This window comes from Podarcis raffonei, chromosome 2 (assembly GCF_027172205.1).
Source record: "Podarcis raffonei isolate rPodRaf1 chromosome 2, rPodRaf1.pri, whole genome shotgun sequence".
NCBI lineage: Eukaryota > Metazoa > Chordata > Lepidosauria > Squamata > Lacertidae > Podarcis > Podarcis raffonei.
The window spans coordinates 97,856,652-97,874,961 of NC_070603.1; the positions used below are offsets into that span (position 1 = coordinate 97,856,652).

General features: G+C 44.6%; 1 protein-coding gene across 5 annotated transcripts in view; it reads right to left on the reverse strand.

Moving 5' to 3' along the window:
• The window catches only part of MITF (melanocyte inducing transcription factor), a 136,002-nt gene extending 118,880 nt beyond the window's left edge, over positions 1 to 17,122 (reverse strand). For 2 of the 5 annotated variants that reach the window (XM_053378222.1, XM_053378220.1), the window contains exon 1: positions 16,824 to 17,121. In XM_053378222.1, coding sequence (XP_053234197.1) covers positions 16,824 to 16,927 — 104 coding nt within the window. In that variant the 5' untranslated portion in view covers positions 16,928 to 17,121. Of the gene's footprint in view, positions 1 to 16,823 lie in introns of all 5 variants that reach the window. The other 3 variants (XM_053378219.1, XM_053378218.1, XM_053378224.1) reach the window with 2 other exon arrangements.
• Positions 17,123 to 18,310: the final 1,188 nt, after the last annotated feature.

Below are 18,310 nucleotides of genomic sequence, written 5' to 3' on the forward strand. Positions count from 1 at the left end.
GTCTGGTTAAAGAGAAACATTTTCGCCTGGTACCTAAAGATATGTAATGAAGGCGCCAGACGAGCTGCTTTCTGAAGAGCATTCCACAAACAGGGAGCCACTGCAGAAAAGGTCCCTTTCTCATGTTGCCATCCTCTGGACCTCTTGTAAAGGAGGCACAAGAAGAAGGGCCTAAGGTGATGATCTCAGGGGCCAGGTAGGTTCATATGAGAAGTCTGGAGAGTCATAGGGTCTCCATCCATGCTAGGTTTACACCATATTAAAGTCAGCAGGCATTATACATATTTGAGATAAACATAACCCACTGAAATATACCGCCATAATAAAATGCAGGGGCTGTTAGAAACAAAAGGCATGCTATAGCCATATATTTCTACCCAGACTGGCTATAATACGTGGTATTAGACTGGTACAGCGAAGCTCAGCAGCATTATAATACCCCGGAAACAATTAGGGACACCTCAGGCCTTCCCTTTTTCCTCTCCGTTGAAATTCTTGTTGAACAAAGCATACATCCTGTAATCAGATAAAAGTCCTGTATCTTGGTTCACAAGTAACATATGGAGGAGGATTTATATAAATCAGATTTCAGTTTGGTGCCAAGACAATTCAAGAGACTCTTTCCATTTAAATGTGTCCAGACGGGACTACAGTACAGTAAATACAGTACAGTGACAAGTTGAGAGGTTACATACCTTCAAAAACAACGAAGACAACTATAAAACAGAAAGCTCGCGCGATACATTCACAGACACCGACGCTCAACTTCACAACTGAATTGACTGGTGGAACATTTCAAGTTGTCAGTCTTGCCTTCCCCGCCCAATCCTTCCATGCTCTCCCGATCTACCTTACTAACAGGTGCCTGAGATGGGAGCTTCCCATCTCAGGCTCCTGGCTGCAGGGCATGTTACTAATTCTCCCCGTTCAGAGCAGGAAGAGGATGAGGTGTCAGCAAGTGATGAGGCAATGTTCTGCTAGCATTTGATTCACTGCTATGCTCATTAGAGACAGAAAAATTCAAGGAAGATAAAACTAAGTTCTATTTATCTTCTTTGAATTTTTCTAAGCTCATTTTAAAGCAATCAGCAGATGCAAGTCATGACAGCTACATACTTTCTCTCTCTCTCCCTCCCCCTCTCTCTCTCTTGGTTCAAGGGACAATTTCCCTCTGAATACAAGATGCTGAGAAACATGAAAGGGCCACTGCCATTGTGCTCAGGTTTAGCTGGTGGGCTTCTCAGAAGCATCTGGTTCACCACCGTGGAGAGCAATCACTTATTTTTGTAACTATGGTTCAGCAACTGAACCATAGTTACAAAAATAAGTGATGCCTGCAGGAAGACCACAAGGCCTCCCTGCTTTTGATCCCCAGCAACTGGCTTTCAGAGGTAAACTGTGGCATTTTCCACGCTATGGGAAATCATGATAAGGTGAACCATTTGAAGCTCTGTCCATTATGCAGCCATTAAAGGCACAGGGCTTCTGCCACAAAGAGAAAATTTTGAACCCAATTGCAAACTCAGTAGTCTGCTACCTCTGGTACATGCAGGATCCTAGCAAGTTATTTGGCACCTCCACATTTTCTTCTTGAACAAGTGTGGGAGAAACAGAAACCTCTTGCCAGCACTCTGTATGGAGAGCTAGGTCCTAGCTACAAGAGCAATGAAACTTTTGATGTTGACTCTGATCCAGAAATGCATTACACTATAGAGCAGATTCATATTGCAAACTCCACTAACTCCACCTGCAACAGGTGAAGCAACTTAAGCAACAGATTGTGAAGTTTACATTTCAGAGGTTATCATAACTTCCACAACAACCGAGGAAGCCAAGGGGAAGTCATTACCAAGTTTAAATGCAATCCTACAAGGTGACTCATGCTTGTCAAAGCCATGTGCTCATGATGACACTTCACACATTAATTACACAGCTATTTTTAACCTCCCAAACTGTGTGGGCCCCATAGCATCCTCCCTACATCCCTTTTCCACCACTTTTGGAAGGCCAGTGGAAACAACCTAACTCTGTCTGTAGGAGTGTTCTTGCTATTGAAGGGAATCAAGTCATTTCTCATTTGATTATTTACTCACCAAAGGCAGAGACACACTTTTCACCAGCTATGCTTTCTTGTTTGCTCCACAAGGAGAGATGAGTCAGTCTACTAGAGGGACTTTTATATATATATAGGAGGAATGTCTTATCCACACCCATTATCAGGCAATTTACATTTCTATTTTTAGCTTTTGGACCTAATCCTGCTTGTACTTTAGCCCATTTAGAGATGAATGAACTTACAATGTGGATCAGCTCAGTGCAGCAAGATCTTAAGTTTCTTAGAGTTTATAGATTTTATTTTTATTTATTTATTCATTTCATTTCTATGCCACTTTATATTGTAAATAAAAACTCTCAGTTTACAACACATCAAAACATTGAATAAAACCACCCAACATAAAACATTGCTGAAAGTCGAAGATAAAGTATACAATCAAAGCAACATAGCTAACAAGAAACTAATATTATCTTAAAGATTTCAGAATAAAGCGTTAGAAAAGAGGTCTAATAATAAGAGAGATAGAGAGGGCCTTTTCAGAGCTTGCACCCCATTTCCAGGAGTCTACCTATTACTCGTTCATTTTCAGCACCAGAGACTTTTTAAAGGGATACCCGAAATTTGGTCTTGTTCCATGGTGGAAGGTATTATGCTTTTTGCATAATTTAATCTTTTTATTCTGCTGCTTACCAGTTTGGGTTTTATTGTGCTAATCGTTAGTATTAATTGAATGTATTGTTAACAAAGCTGAAGCTTGGCTGATTGGGTGGCATATACATTTTTTGAGCAATAAATAAACTAAAAGAGTAAGAGAAATTAAAAATACATTTGCTAGTTTCAATCATTATTAAAACAGGCAATGACCCCGGAGCTCTGTGTTCCAGGCACAGCTGGACGATCCGATTCAGACACACACACAAAAGAACAATATAATCACTTCCCCATACAAGTTGCACAGACCTCACTGCATATAGCTTTAAAACAAAACGAATCAACGCTGAATGTTAATTTAAAACAGAGGCAAAGCAATCAACAATGCGCTTAAACTAGAGAACAGTAGGGGAAAATACACAGGGGATCCATGTTTAGATCAGAGAAATTAAACCTCCCCTCTTTGGCTGAGAGTTGCAGTTTTGGGGGGGGAGGGTTGAGGGGAGAGATCCTTTATATTTAGTGGGGTTAACATGTTATCCAAACCTTAAACGATTGTTAGTGTTAACTATGGTTTCCTGAGACAACCCTAGCCCTCTTCAGGGATTTAACATAGACATGTGAAGACTGAAGAATCATGAAATTGCTGTAAAGGGATATGGATGTGTGTGCTCCACCTGCGATGTATCTATGCAGGTTTACCAGCTGCACTCCCAACCTTTTTGCAAACTTAGCACGAAAGCCTGAAGAGGGTTTGATAACACCTTTGCCTGAATGTGTTCACAAGCCGCCTCCTCACAGGGTTGTCGTGGGGATTACATGAGGAGGGGCGGAAACCATGTAGGCCAACCTTGAGCTCCTTGGAGAAAAAGGTGGAATAGAAATGCAAATAACAAAATAAACCATGTAGAAGTATAGCTCCCAATGAAGATCCAAATGCACAACTAGGTGGGCAAATGTACTTAAAGGCTGCCTTCAGCCCTCTGCGCCAAATATACAAAGGTGGGGTGCAGGATAAAGTAAGCATGCATGGAAATACAGTGGTACCTCTGGTTACGAACTTAATTCATTCTGGAGGTCTGTTCTTAACCTGGAACCATTCTTAACCTGAGGTACCACTTTAGCTAATGGGGCCTCCCGCTGCCCCCGTGCGATTTCTGTTCTCATCCTGAGGTAAAGTTCTTAACCCGAGGTACTACTTCCAGGTTAGCAGAGTCGAAGTGTTTGTAACCCGAGGTGTTTGTAACCCGAGGTACCACTGTATTGGGGGTGGAACCAACATACATGCCCCCAACTCTCTGTATGCTTTTGCCCTTACAGTTCCATGCCAAACGCCCGAGAAGCTAAGGTAGCCTCAACAAACCATCATTTGTAGGCATGTCGCTATCCCTCTTCACACTTCCACCTTCATATGTCCAGGGCGAATGCCTCCTCCTTTATAAAACTATGGCTTCTTTTTCATCTTATTTTTTTATTTAACAAATTGTCAAAACCTCTTAAGTGGCTGAAGTTGGCTTCTCGTAACAAACCAAAGCTATGATTAAGCGGGGTTTACCCATCCATGTTTGGACATCAAGACCAGCTGCACCTAATCAAAGATAGAAGGGGAAAGCTGCTAAACTCCTCCTTGCAGCTGCACAGGAGGAAGGGAGGGAGATAAAGCACTAGGCTCATTCTTGTAACACTGAGGAATGTTCAGCATTGAATCTGAGCAAGCCACAGTAAATCTAGCAACCCGACCCACTCTGTACAGAGCTCCCCTTCTAAATGACACAACCTATCCCCTCCATCCAGCTCTTTTTCTGAGAAGAAGGGGTGCGCACACCCTTTGGGTTTTGAAATCTGGATATGCTTACATCTGCCTTTTGTTCAGCTGCTTTATGCTCTACGCTCTATATTTATCGTCTGAGGTTTCTTTATCTAGTTCTTATGATGATTCAGTGTGGCCGTAAACAAAGCCTAATAGCCTGAGGAAGCCAGATTTATAGCTGTCTTGCCTCACTGAGGTGGCAGAAAAGAGCTGTGAATCAGTGAATCAGGGTTTTCTCGAGTCTCATTAAAGCTTCCTATAAGTTTCGTGCGCCAGTATCAAACTTCCCCAAAGAGCCCCCCCCCCCATAATCCACTTCCAGTCTCAATCACTGTTAACAGTAAGGCAGCAACAATCGGACAACTTGACAAAATCTGAAAACCTTCTGTCTGCACTATGCCTTGAACCAACCAGGTATTCTGCTTTCCCTCCCACCTCCCTCGCCATCACACACTCTGAACAGGGCTTTAATTTAATTGTCTTTTTTCAGTTTATTACAGAACAACTTTAAGTTATTTAAGCACACTCCCCATTTCCATACCATCTTTCTACTGAATTCCCAGGTCACTTTACCAAAAGAACAGAGCTAACAAAATATTCACATTTATTATTGTTATTGCTATTAGATTTATACCCCACCCATCTGGCTGGGTTTCCCCAGCCACTCTGGGTGGTTCCCAGCACATATAAAGGCATAATAAAATGACAAACATAAAAAAAACTTCCCAATAAAAGAAAAGAAGAGGGGCTCCTGCAGACATCATCTTATCAAGAGTTCCCTTCTATGCGATGGGGCAATTGGACCTTCACTGTGGCAGCACCGAACCTTGGAACGCCCGTTCCATTACATATCAGAAAGGTGCTGCCTCTGTGGTCCTTTTTGGCAATTATTATTAAAGACCATCCTTTTTCAACAAGCATTTCAGGTACTTGTTTCAGTTTTTTTTAAAAAATTATCCCAGCCTATACCTGTTTTAAACTTGGCATTGTTTTGCATGTGTTTTTGCTGGCTATTGTTTTTTTTTTTTTATTGTTATATATTGCTTCAATAACTCTCATGGGAAGCAATTCACATCAGAAATAAATAATGAGCTAAAAGCCACAAAGCCCTGTACCCAACAAAGTTGTCCTGTTAGCATAAGAATTTACCCACACACCCCACACCTCTCTGTGCTCCCCAATCTGTTCTGGGGATTCCCCTAAAATTCTGGAGAAGGTTTGGGGGAGAGGAAGTCCTGTTGTGCAGACAGACGTGCTCGCATGAACAGGACAACTTCATTGGATATAGCCCAGACACACAAAAGTAGGGTTAAAATATATTGAATTTTATCCTATGCATGCACATATATATACAGTGGTACCTCTGGTTATGAACTTAATTCGTTCTGGAGGTCCGTTCTTAACCTGAGGTACCACTTTAGCTAATGGGACCTCTCACTGCCACGCAATTTCTGTTCTCATCCTGAGGTAAAGTTCTTAACCCAAGGTACCCGAAGTGTTTGTAAGCTGAGGTGTTTGTAACCTGAGGTACCACTGTGTGTATATGTATATGTATATATATATGTATGTGTGTGTGTGTGTGCGCGCGTGCATAAACCATCACAAGGCTGTACCCAAAGAGAGCATGTGCACTGAATGCAATTCCCTTATGATCAACATTTAAATGAAGCAATCACCACAACAAGCACTTATGTTGACTCATGCCGGAAGTGGTAATTGACATGTGGAATTAGTCAAGCTCTCCATGCTTGATGGGCAGGTTGAGAGAGAGAGGAGAGCAACTGGAAATGCAGGGAGATGTGAAGAAAACCTAGCAAAGTTTCTGGATTAGAAATAACCACAACAACTATAAACTATGTCAGAGGCCCAAAGGAAAGAAATGGTTTTAAAGTGAGTGGATGCTTAAGAAACTGAAAAGGGGATGTTAGACAGAAGCAGATACTCTTAAGGGTAGCAGGCACTGTTATGAATAACTGAACTATGTTGATTAGGACAATTGAACATTATACAGTTGCGCTCCTTGGGGCATTCAGCAACATGAATGAAACTATTACTAACTCCCACACCTTTTTCCCTAACAAGAATCTGCTGCCCAGACTAAAGAGGTAGGTGGCTCTGGTACAGGGCCATCCCTGTGAATCACCACTGGTAGAAAACCACTACTGTCTTCTGCACACTGTAATACATCTACAGTATTTAGAATAATATAGAGAAGGAAGCCACACTTGGGATACGTGCTAGTTCCTTACCCACCTTGTGTGGCTCTGCTCTTTATAGGAGGATTTCACCATTGTATCCTACTAATGGATGATTTTGCAAATGATATTTCCCCTCAAATCTTCCTTGCTGGCTCCTGAACATTTCCTGCCGTCGCTGCTGGATTCTGCAGCGCTGCTGCGATAGGCAGAATGGAGCATGGCCCTCGCCCAGGTGCCACATGCCCTGTCGCAAGCACGCTCACTCAGCCCACGAACCCACCCCTTGGCAGGCCAAGAGGAAGAAGAATGTGCATGGGCAGGATGGCGCATGGGTGTGCGGCTGCTAATCCTCTCCTCCCCAAACGCATGCTCCCCATGAGTGGGCGAATGGCTCCACCCACTGCTGTCTCCAACCTTTCCCACTGCCATGCAACCTAAATCGCCACATGACCCTTGGGCTTAAGAAGGCCACCCATCCCCTTCCTGCAATATACACATCCACACACAAAAGCCATGATTCTGTAAAAGCCCCTGGAGAGAGGCACACAAAAAATACTTCTGCTTAGAGCTGGGAGACGCAGTACTGCAGCCAGCTCACAGGCACATGAGTGATCTACTCTGTAACATCAGGGTGGAGGGAGGGCTATCGAGAAAGACGCAATATTTCTAATCACCGATCTTGTGATTCTTCAAGCCGGGGAGGAGGAAGCACAAGCTTCTTTGAGTTCCCCCTCCTTCAGTGCATGGGCTAGCTGGTTGCAGCAACTTCTGCCTCAGTTCTTTGGATCACGTCATCTTGTCCTGCAGCCCTCGCTCTGAGCAATGAGAAGTTCGAGGGACAGAGCTTCCTTTGGAAGGAGAGGGAGAGGGTGTTGGGACCCGGTCGCCCTGCCTGCTGCTAAAAGTGTGTGAAAGGTTGGAGAATGTGAAACCACCACAACAGAAATCAGGGTCCCCACACTGTGGTCCTCACCATACATGCTTTTCCCACTGTGCACTCATGATTATTTGTGCTCATATGCTTCCAATATTGCTTGTGCCTGCAAAAGGTTTGAGGGCAGACACGCTGCTTCATTTCCAATCAGTGCAAGTCCTTCCTGCTGAAATCCTGTAACCTTTTATCCCACTCATGTTCTTGTTTACAACTCTTGTTGTACTATAGTGCAAGAGTGGCTCCTCCAGACATCAATAATGTAGTAACATCAGCAAAGCATGACAGAACCACTGTTGTCCAGCAGGGGGAAGACCTTCTCGTTACAACAGGTTTTTGGGAACTGACTGCTTTTAATGAAAGGACTGTGATGCTTTATTGTAATCATTGGTATGTTTTTAATAGATATTTTATATTTATATGTAGTTTTATTTCTATTAACATTTAATTGTTGTTTAATGATTGCAGGGAGGTTTTTTCCTATTAATATTTTATCTGCAGGCTGCCTTGAGTCTGTCAGGGGAAAAGGTGAGGAATAATAATAATGATGGTGATGATGATGATGATGATGATGACAAAGAATGTGTGGACTGTCCATTATAAATAAACAGTACTACTAATGCACCATTACTGTGTCAATAAACATGCTGCAGAATGTATCTGCCAAAAAAAACCCCAGACTAGACAAGCCCTGTGATATGATGCCTCCTGAATTTCTGCATTCTGGTCTAGTCTCACCACCGAACATTACTTGCTACTCATTCATCAGGGTATATTTGAGAAGCCGTGTATTCCTGTTTCCCACTTGCAGAGCATTAAAAGTTCTCAGGAGAAGAACATTTTCAATCCCTGAATTCAGAATGAAAGCAGCAGCAGAGGAAATGCGATAGCAAACATTATTCTTTGTAACTGCAGCATGTATCTAGAGAAATTCATTTCCCTAGACACCATGAAGCTCTGGAGGGCTCACTTTAGGCATCATTTTACTGCCACTGAAGATATAGGCCACTTCTTGTTGTTGTTGTTGTTGTTTAGTCATGTCCGGCTCTTCATGACCCCATGGACCAGAGCACGCCAGGCACTCCTGTCTTCCACTGCCTCCCGCAGTTTGGTCAAACTCATGTTCGCAGCTTCGAGAACACTGTCCAACCATCTCGTCCTCTGTCATCCCCTTCTCCTTGTGTCCTCAATCTTCCCCAACATCAGGGTCTTTTCCAGGGAGTCTTCTCTTCTCATGAGGTGGCCAAAGTATTGGAGTCACTACTTCTGTTTAATGTGACTAATGCAGAAAGTTTCTCATTAATCGCCCTTCTGCCCAACTACTGCATTCATAAAGAGTTCATTATAACAATGTTAAATGGTAACAAGGGATTTTTTTTGGGGGGGGACCTCAGCTTTTGCTTCTGTTCCTTTACGAAGACACATGTTGTTACACTGTAGCTCTGTTCCTCAATATAAAGCACATGTGACTTGTTCTAAATAAAGGATATTTTCCACTTCTTGCACAACTGGAACAGATATAAACAGTAGCCTGGACAAACTGAAGTGCAAAACTACTCAAGAGGAAGAGACTCCAGCAAGGCCGCTTTAACAAATAATAATCATAGTATACATATATATATTTGGTTGGGGGGGGGAGAAATCACATTCGATCAAATTATTGATTATACTAATATCATTTAACAAATGCAATTCCATGAAATCTAATCACACATTACAATTAATGTGTGCATAGTAAAGCAATTTAGACGAGCCTGGTTAAGTTTCAGAGCCCGTAATTGTTGAAAGATCGCACTTAGACATCTTTAGACTTTTCTACTGCTAATTTTAAGCAGAACTTCACAGAACAACTTCTACTTCTGTTGTTACTTTTTGAGGACAGAACTTTTCATTAGTGATCTTAAACTATTATTGCATACCACCCCAATCTCCACAGCAGTGCGAGATTGCAGGGACTTCCAGGGGCATCTAGCCAGAGTCCTTGTTTCCTTTTGGAAAAGAGGTACAGCAGAGACAGTGGTGTCTTTATGATATATGGCTTATTTACACATATATACAACCTGAGCCTATGACAGAGGGGTTCCCAGCATTAAACTCCAAGAGGGTCTTGCCTCCTCCCTTGGATTCAAACAGACATCAACCATCATGCCCTGCCAGCTGCTTGGTGTCTCTGTCACATGACACCTTCTCCATTTCTCTAACCTTTAGCTTCATCTGTAGAGTGAAGGGGCCTCACCCCTTTGATGCTTTGTGTTCTTCTTAATGCCGCATTCCCAAGTTATCACATCACACGGGAAGCCAGCCTGGCTTAACACATGCTGATTCCAGAGGGTTACCATTGTCTAGCACACAGCTTGATACTCACTGGTCTGGCCTAATACACATGAATCTAATACACACAAGTTTTGCCAGTTTTAAGACTCAAAGTATCAATTAAATTCTGACATTTGTTTGCTCCGGTGATCACAGTGGTCTATCACCCACGAATTCCTAACACTATGAATATTAGACTTTGCAGAAGATAATGAATGAAGAAGTAGACTCCAGAATGGATAGAACAAGACACTTTATCAAGGGCTTTCTGGAAGGGGTAGAACTGCTTTATATTAAGGATACTTCAAGATTCAAACAACCAGATATGAAAGATGGTACTTTACCTTCTCATAAATCACATTCTCAAACAGATTGTTTTTAATTTCTGAAAAACTGATAGGCAATGTTTTAGAATTCAACATTGAGCCAATTGTATGTTCTGATCGGAACTTCATATCAGTGTTACATGAATCTGCTTCTGGGCACACAAAAACATAGTCACAATGGAAATAAGAATTATATTGTACCACAAGACTTACATTTTACAAAGGACTGAAGAAAAATAAAAAAAACATTTAGTTAGAAAGAATAAAAATGGTAGATGCTCAACAATAGTTTTCTGGAACTCTGGTGAAGCCCTTACAATTTGTGTCACAGAGAGGGAGGGAGAGAGAGTTTAGTATTGATAAATGAGTTAAATATATTAAGATGTAATCCTCTTCTGTGTTACACTGGCTGAGGGACTTTAGATTTTTGCAGAAGCCCTGCAACACTTTGTACTATCAATAGATGAGTATGCCCATGCTGAAGACAGCAATAATATATCATGCTGAAAGCAGTAGCAAGCTGTAATTCTGGCTACTGGGGAACAGGGCAGTAAAGAGTATGACAAAAACCAGCTAATTAAATTGACCTATAAAGCCTTATATAGCTCAGGACCAGCATGGTCATTGCTTTTCATCCTCTGAGGCCCTGGTCTTTCTTTGTGTGGCTTCACCAAGGGAGGTGTATATGCTGGAGACACAAGAATGGTCCTTTTCAGCGGTGGCTTCCTGTTTGTTGAATGCTCTCCCCATGGAAGCATGCCTGGCTAAAATGGCCCACCACTAAGCCCCTTCAGCCATTGGCTATGCTTCAGTTTATGTCATGGGGTGTTTACAAGCACTCCAATCCCCAGAATAAAGCCATCAATAAACAATAGTTCATAGATGAACAGCGCAGCTTCTGAAAGGTGAAAGGAAAGATAGGTTTTGATGGCAGGCGTGCATCATAGGCAAAACTCTAGCAAGAAAAAACCTTGAATAACAAAAAAATTCCTCATTGTTAAATGTTACTGATACTGAATATGCAGGTTTCAACCCCTGAACATGGCTGTACGAGTGGGCAGTTGAAAATCAACTGATGCTCTCATACTCAAACAAAGCACAAGGGTCAGTGGCTGCATCCCTGAAACTATTAGCTATTTGATTCTGCCGACCTGTGCAAGGGCAGAACCCCTGACCATTGGCCATGTTGGCTGGGGCTGATGTGAGTTGGAGACCAGCAAGCTCTAGATGGCCGCAGGTTTCTCCATTCTTGTTCTACAGTGAGAACAGCTCCGATAAAGAGCAACGCACCCTTAGTTCTGAAAACCGGGGACTTTAAAGTCTCCTGCGATGCATCACTAGAATCCTAAGAAAATTAAGAGAGGCATGCTGGAGAAAAGTTTCAACAAGCCCAGGTCCCTGTCTCTTGCAGTGGCAAACCAGATTCTTATGGGAAGCAACAATGTGCTGTTTTGATGTTGTTTGCAGCAGTGATTTTGTCCTGATGTGTTTTATTATTTTGAAGTAAACCGCTTTGAACACCAAGAAAAGCTTCACAGAAATTTGTAGATTAATAACAATATATCAAGTGTTTTCATAATAATTTCCAATGCAGCTGAGATTTTGGGGGAAAGGGGTGGGTGAAAAGTACAGCTCTGATGAGTTTCCCACAGTGAGCCTACTTAACAACTGCCAAATTAAGTCAGTCAGCATTTATATTGATTCAAGTCTGCAATATTTTCCATTTATACAGCATCATCAGTGTGTGTGGCTCTTTTCAGAGTGTTAAGAGAGCAGATTGCTGTCTCAACGAGTTTTGTGTAACCCAGGTACCCAATTTTTAATTGAAAACGTACTCCCAGAAACAGCAATACTTCAAAAGAGTTAGTAATTACAAAAACAACATAGCGACTTGGCTTGCTTTCAGATCAGATTTAGAGACTGCTGACAACAAAAAAAGACCCATATTTATCATTATTATTAATTTCTACAGCACTTTTTTTAAATAAACAAAGCGCTTTGCTGTTCTCATCTTATTCATTACTTGGATATGTCATACTGAGATCACATTTCTCTTGTTGGCTTTTGGGCAGTGATAGGCACCTCCGGATGATGAACTGTGTCTCTCTAAATGTTGGACTACAACTCCCATCATCCCTGACCAATGGCCATGCTGGCTGGTGGTGATGGGCAGTATAGTCCCAAAGACACCCACATGGTCACAGATTCCCTATCTCTGCTCTAGGAAGTTACGGGCTTTAGAGGGAAGTTTCACAAACTTACAAGCTTAAGTTCTTATCACAGTTCCCCGACATTAGCATGCGATTGTAGGCCCCCCAGTCTATGGCCTAGATGAAATTCATCATCAGCCCTCCTTTCCTCATTGTCCCCCCCACACACACACACCTCAACCCCCAGACCACACACTCAAAGGAAAAACCTCCAGCATGAGAATCACTCTCCTTCAAAAGAAGATGAAGGATACTGCAGGAGTATTACAAAGTATTTTAGTTTTTCTTTGCGTTTGAAGAAAAAGTATTCCCGATCTTTTTTTTTTACACAGTATGTAACACTACAGCACACCTTGGTTACAAAGGACCTAATATTTTGCACATAGTTTAGTGATATGTGGGGAATTATCCAAGATCATCCAACAGGAAGCCATGGAAAACAAGCGCAGCACGAACACAACAGATCTATCTACAGCTTTTAATTCAGGAAGCAATTGAAAGTGGCATGCTTGCCAAGAAGAAAACACTGCAAAGCAGAATCTTGAAACATTCAACAAAGCCCCCCCCCCTTTCATAGTGCTCTTAGAACATGAAACACATGCATCATAGAGAAGGTAGTAAATTTCATTTATTTCAATACTTTGTTTTAATAATGTATTTAGGGGGGCGATGTAGTTTTGAAAATGATTTTACAAGAAACCAGGGAATGGGAGGAGGGAAGTCAAAATCAGTATGTATGTATGTATTGTTTTATGTAGAATTATTGTTGTTAAACTGAAAAATAAAATTTTTATTTATTTATTTATTTATTTATTGAATTTATTTATTGAATTCATATACTGCCCTATACCCACAGGTCTCAGGGTGGTTCACAGAATAACAACAACAACAACAACAACAACAACAACAACAACAACAATAATAAATGTATTTAAATTAATAGATCACAATTACAAAAGCAGGTTCTACCTTTCTTCAAGGAATGTTGCCCAGCAGTAGACCTCATTCTGCATACACACACAAAAAGTCAATCCATAGCATCTCCAGGTAAGGCTGGAAAATATTCTTGTCCAGAATCACAAAGAGCTGTGCCAGTAAGGGTAGGCCAGGGATAGCTACCAAGAGGGCATTCAGGGGTTGACTCACATCACCCCAACCATTGGCCATAGGCGCTGCACATGCTAGGGTTGCTGAGAATTGTAGTCCATGCCTGGCTTAGTGCCATGGAGTATTTGGCTCCTCCTGGCCTGCATATTCAAGATCCGCACAGAAGGCCTATCCAAGTTAACCCCAAGGTGGTTAGGCTGCAAGTCCACAAAAGCGTTCCTGTCCCAGATCCCTCTAGACACAATAGCTGCAGGAGACTGGTCTGGAGGAAACTGCTTTCACTCTCCAAGTAACGCCCTGGGGCTTAACGCTACCCTTCAAACCCACACTGATATTGCCAGGTGTAAAACGCACAGGGAGAGGAGATCACAAAACAGCCAAACTCGAAAGCCCTAGATAGGCCTGATCCGTGCATATAGCACCAAACGGATTGAAATTCCCAATGCAAATCGTGCTCAAAAGGGTGGGAAAAGGAGAGGTGGTGACACATTTGAAAGAGAGGTTGCATACAGGGGTGCCCAAGCTTTTTTCAAAGAGGACCAGATTTCATGAAGTGAAGATGCGTGAGGGCAGACCAAAGTGGTTGTGAGATTTTTTTTAGTATTGAAGTTGCTGAGCTTTTTTAAGGATTTTACCCCAAGACATATACTGCCACAGGGACTGGACTAAATCGACTGGCGGGCCGGATTAGGGTTGCCTGACGTAGAATTATAGAATTGTAGAGTTGGAAGGGACCACGAGGGTCATCTAGTCCAACCCCCCCATGCAGGAATATTTTGCCCAACATGGGGCTCAAACTACCAACTGGGCATGCCTTCCTTGAATGCTTTGCCTGGCTAGAATGTACGATAATACCTATTGCTTGCCTGGATACAACGTGTGTGTATAGAAACCTGTGGCTTTCGTGTAACAGTACAGAGATAGAAGTCACACCACTTCTGTACCTGCCACTGGGATGTACCCCAGTGCACTGTGGGATGTGCACAGGAGGGAATGCAGCCCTTGAGCTGGAAAAGTTTGCCCCCTCCCCAGTAACATAGCTTGGCCTGGCCTTCCTCTAATACTCCCAGGCACAGTACAAAATGTGGCCATGCCATACAATGTTGCTCCTCTCCACCATGCCAAACAAAACAGTTCCACAAACATCCCTCCATTCACATCAGAGTAACAGGAATAGGAGCACCAACTGCAGAAAATCTAAATATGCACCAGATATAAGCTCTATTATATTTATTGTGGACCTGCACAAAAAGAGAAGCTGACCAACCAGCCCCTTTTTATTTCCGCTTTGCAGCAATTCTAAGAGAGTTTTAAAACGCTTGACTTTATATTTACTTGCGCTTGAATCTACCTATAAAGCAAGTGCATGCGCTTCTAGTTTTCAATCTGCCGTGAGTTAGCAGCATTTACACAGAGAACAAATGTAATAGTCGGTGTAATGCATACTTTGGAAGAAAGTAAAGAGTACTATTTAGTTTCATGGCTGTAGCTCATTATCCTCATACAATACAATCCGTCTGAAACATTCCAGAACCTTGCCTTACCCCCCCTAAAAAAACACACCAAAAAACCACGATGTTTATTTACATGGCCACTCCTGGATGGAAAGCTCACAATTCAACAATATAGAAAATTATTGCAATTCAAAAATCTGCCCAAATCAGCCAGTCCAGGACATTCACTACAAGGAAAAGGGATGGGGGTGGGGGAAGATGAGCCGTTCCTTCTCCGCTCTGCTTTGCTTCATACCCATTTAACTATTAGTGGAAGTCTGTAACTCCTAGTCAAGGCCAGATAATGCCTCTGGTGAGAATGTCTAACAATACCCTTTACATAATACCAGCCACAGGGCTTGGCCCCTCCTCCCTCGCCCAAACAGTAACACACACTAAACAAAACTGCTATTATGGCAGGAACCACTCGCTAAATGGCTGCCTTTATATAGCTTCAATCTGTAAAAAGATGTTTCATTTCAATGTATTTAGAGAGAGAGAGAGAGAAAAAAACTTTTACAAACAGCCTGATTCAGCAGCACAGAAGTAAACAGCAGGCACATAGTTGCTGGGTATATATTTCTTCTGTAACATTCCCCTCTTTTCTCCTCCTCCTCTTCTCTCTCTCCCCCCCCCCCTCCAAGAGAGACACCAACAAATAGCCCCAACGCGGGGGGGGGGCGAGCAGGCGTGCTCACGAACTGCTGACACCCTCGGTCTGTTTTGCCACGCACGCTTCTCGCACCTAAGTGAAATGTGCGCCTCCGCCTCCGCCTTGGCACCCTGCAGAGCCGTGCCAGCCCACACACATTACTTACATACACACACACCCCTTTGCAAAGAAAAGAAAACCCAAAGGGGAGGTGGGGGAGCCTATGCAAGCTGCTCTGAGGTGTCGGAGCAAAAGAAGCGGAGCCAGAGGGAGAGAGGGATACTCTCCACAGGCGCTGCCGGGGAGGAAGGGGGCGGAGGGCAAACGACGACCTGTCATTTCCCCCACCCGCCAAGCGAGCGAAGCATGCGTGTGCGTTGTTGTTGTTGTCGTCCTGCGGTGAAGTTTCTCCTTCTTTCTCCCCGGAGGCAGAAGAGGAGAAGGGGGTCGTAGGGAAGGGGACTCCCGGACACCGGGCAACGGCTCGGGTTTGCAAACAACAACAACAACACACCCCGACTTCGGTCAAGGGGTTTGAATGACAGCTGGGACAGGAGGTCCTGCGCAGAAGGCGAGGCGCCTCGACCCAGAGAAGAGAGAGGAGATTATTTGACGGGGTGGGGAGAGTGGTATGGGGACACACGGCGCTGTAAGGGGAGGGGGGCGTCGGAAAGATGGAGAAAAGGCAGAGGGGGGGTGCAAGTAAGAGGAAAGTTGGAAGGAAGGGGGAATTTGCAGAGAGAAAGAGAAAGAGAAAGAAGGGGCTTAGGGCGGTAAAAAAAGGCGTCCGGTTTTTGTAGCGCTTTCCCACCCGCAATTCCTTCAGAAAGGTTGGAGATGGGCTGCGGATCTGCACCCGCGTCCTGGAGTTCACACAAGCAGGGCCAGGTCGCCCTTCCAGATTTAGTCCAGAGTGGCGCAGGGAGGGGGTGGGGAGAAGAGGCTGGACGGTCCTGCTCTGGCAAGAAGGGCAAAGGAAGATAACTATATACTGTATACGGTTGGAGGGAAAGGGTGGGGGTGGCGACGGACGGAGGATCGCGCCCCGGACCGCAGCCCCCCCCCCCCCCGCTCACCTGTTCTTCAGCGGCTGGCTCTTCAGCTCATAGTAGGTCTTGGGCTCCTCGTGGAACTCCTCGCCGACCTCGAAGTCCGGCACGATCCCCGACTCCGCCTGCATGTCTCCGGCGAGGCGAGGGAGCGAGGGAAGGACGGAGAGGCGAGGGAGGCGAGCCGCGCCCACCCCAAGCAGCGCAGCCCTGGAGCCCTGTCTGTGCGCCCCGCGGCTCGCAGAAGCGGCAGCAGCTCTCCAGCCCCGACACTCCCGGCTTGGATGGACTCGGCTGGGCTCTGCTCTGCCCACAGCACAGCTCCGCGCACACCTTCCTCCCGGCGCCGCCTGGGATTTGTAGTTCTTCGCGGGGGCGCTGCCTACCAAGCCCTATCGCCCGCTGCACTACGACTCCCATAAGGCCGAGCGGCTGTGACGCAAGGCCCGGGGGCGGGGCGCGGAGAGGCACCGGCGCGCGCCCTGTCAATGTCAGCAGAAAGCCGCTCGCCAAGGGTACAGCGGCGGCGGCAGCAGCGCCCCGCTTCGGACGCGGGAGGCGCCAGGGCTCAGGCCCGCCGGGGAAAAGGGCCTTGTTCCCACGAACAAGTCTGGCAGCGGCGGCGGTCGTCGTTCGCAGGGCCCGAGGTGCTTGCACTCTGCACGTGCTCAGACGTGCCCTCGCCTTCGCTACATGTTACGGGCTGCTGGTCCATGTTCACACACCGGCAAGGCCAAGGCGCTCTGAACATACCCTGAGACCTCCGGGTATATAAAATCAGTAAATAATTTGAATTATGCTTTTAAATTATGGTGCTGTAGGAGACTCTTGAGAGTCCCATGGACTGCAAGAAGATCAAACCTCTCCATTCTTAAGGAAATCAGCCCTGAGTGCTCACTGGAAGGACAGATCCTGAAGCTGAGGCTCCAATACTTTGGCCACCTCATGAGAAGAGAAGACTCCCTGGAAAAGACCCTGATGTTGGGGAAGATGGAGGGCACAAGGAGAAGGGGACGACAGAGGACAAGATGGTTGGATAGTGTTCTCGAAGCTACCAGCATGAGTTTGACCAAACTGCGGGAGGCAGTGGAAGACAGGAGTGCCTGGCATGCGCTGGTCCATGGGGTCATGAAGAGTCGGACACGACTAAACGACTAAACAACAACAAAAAAATAATAAGAAGAAGAATGCTCAGAGGCACCTTCGCTTCTGTGAGGTGTGCCAGGAGTCATGCTCAAAAAGCCTGTCTGGAAACACTTCTGGTTGCATGGCAGCGTTCCCACATGGCGATGTCAACACTTGCTCTGCGCTTTGATCGCCACTCTCTGCCGCGTAGTCCACACTGAAAGTTGGTTGCTCAGCAAAGGGCACGTGGTAAAGCCCAGGTTCATTCGCATTTAGACCTGCCGTTGGGTGGGGGTGGGAAAGCTCTCCATCCTGAAACCTTTTGGGTATTATTTTGTCGCAAGCAAATCCATGATCACACTGAATAATGCTTGCTTCATGAGCTCAAC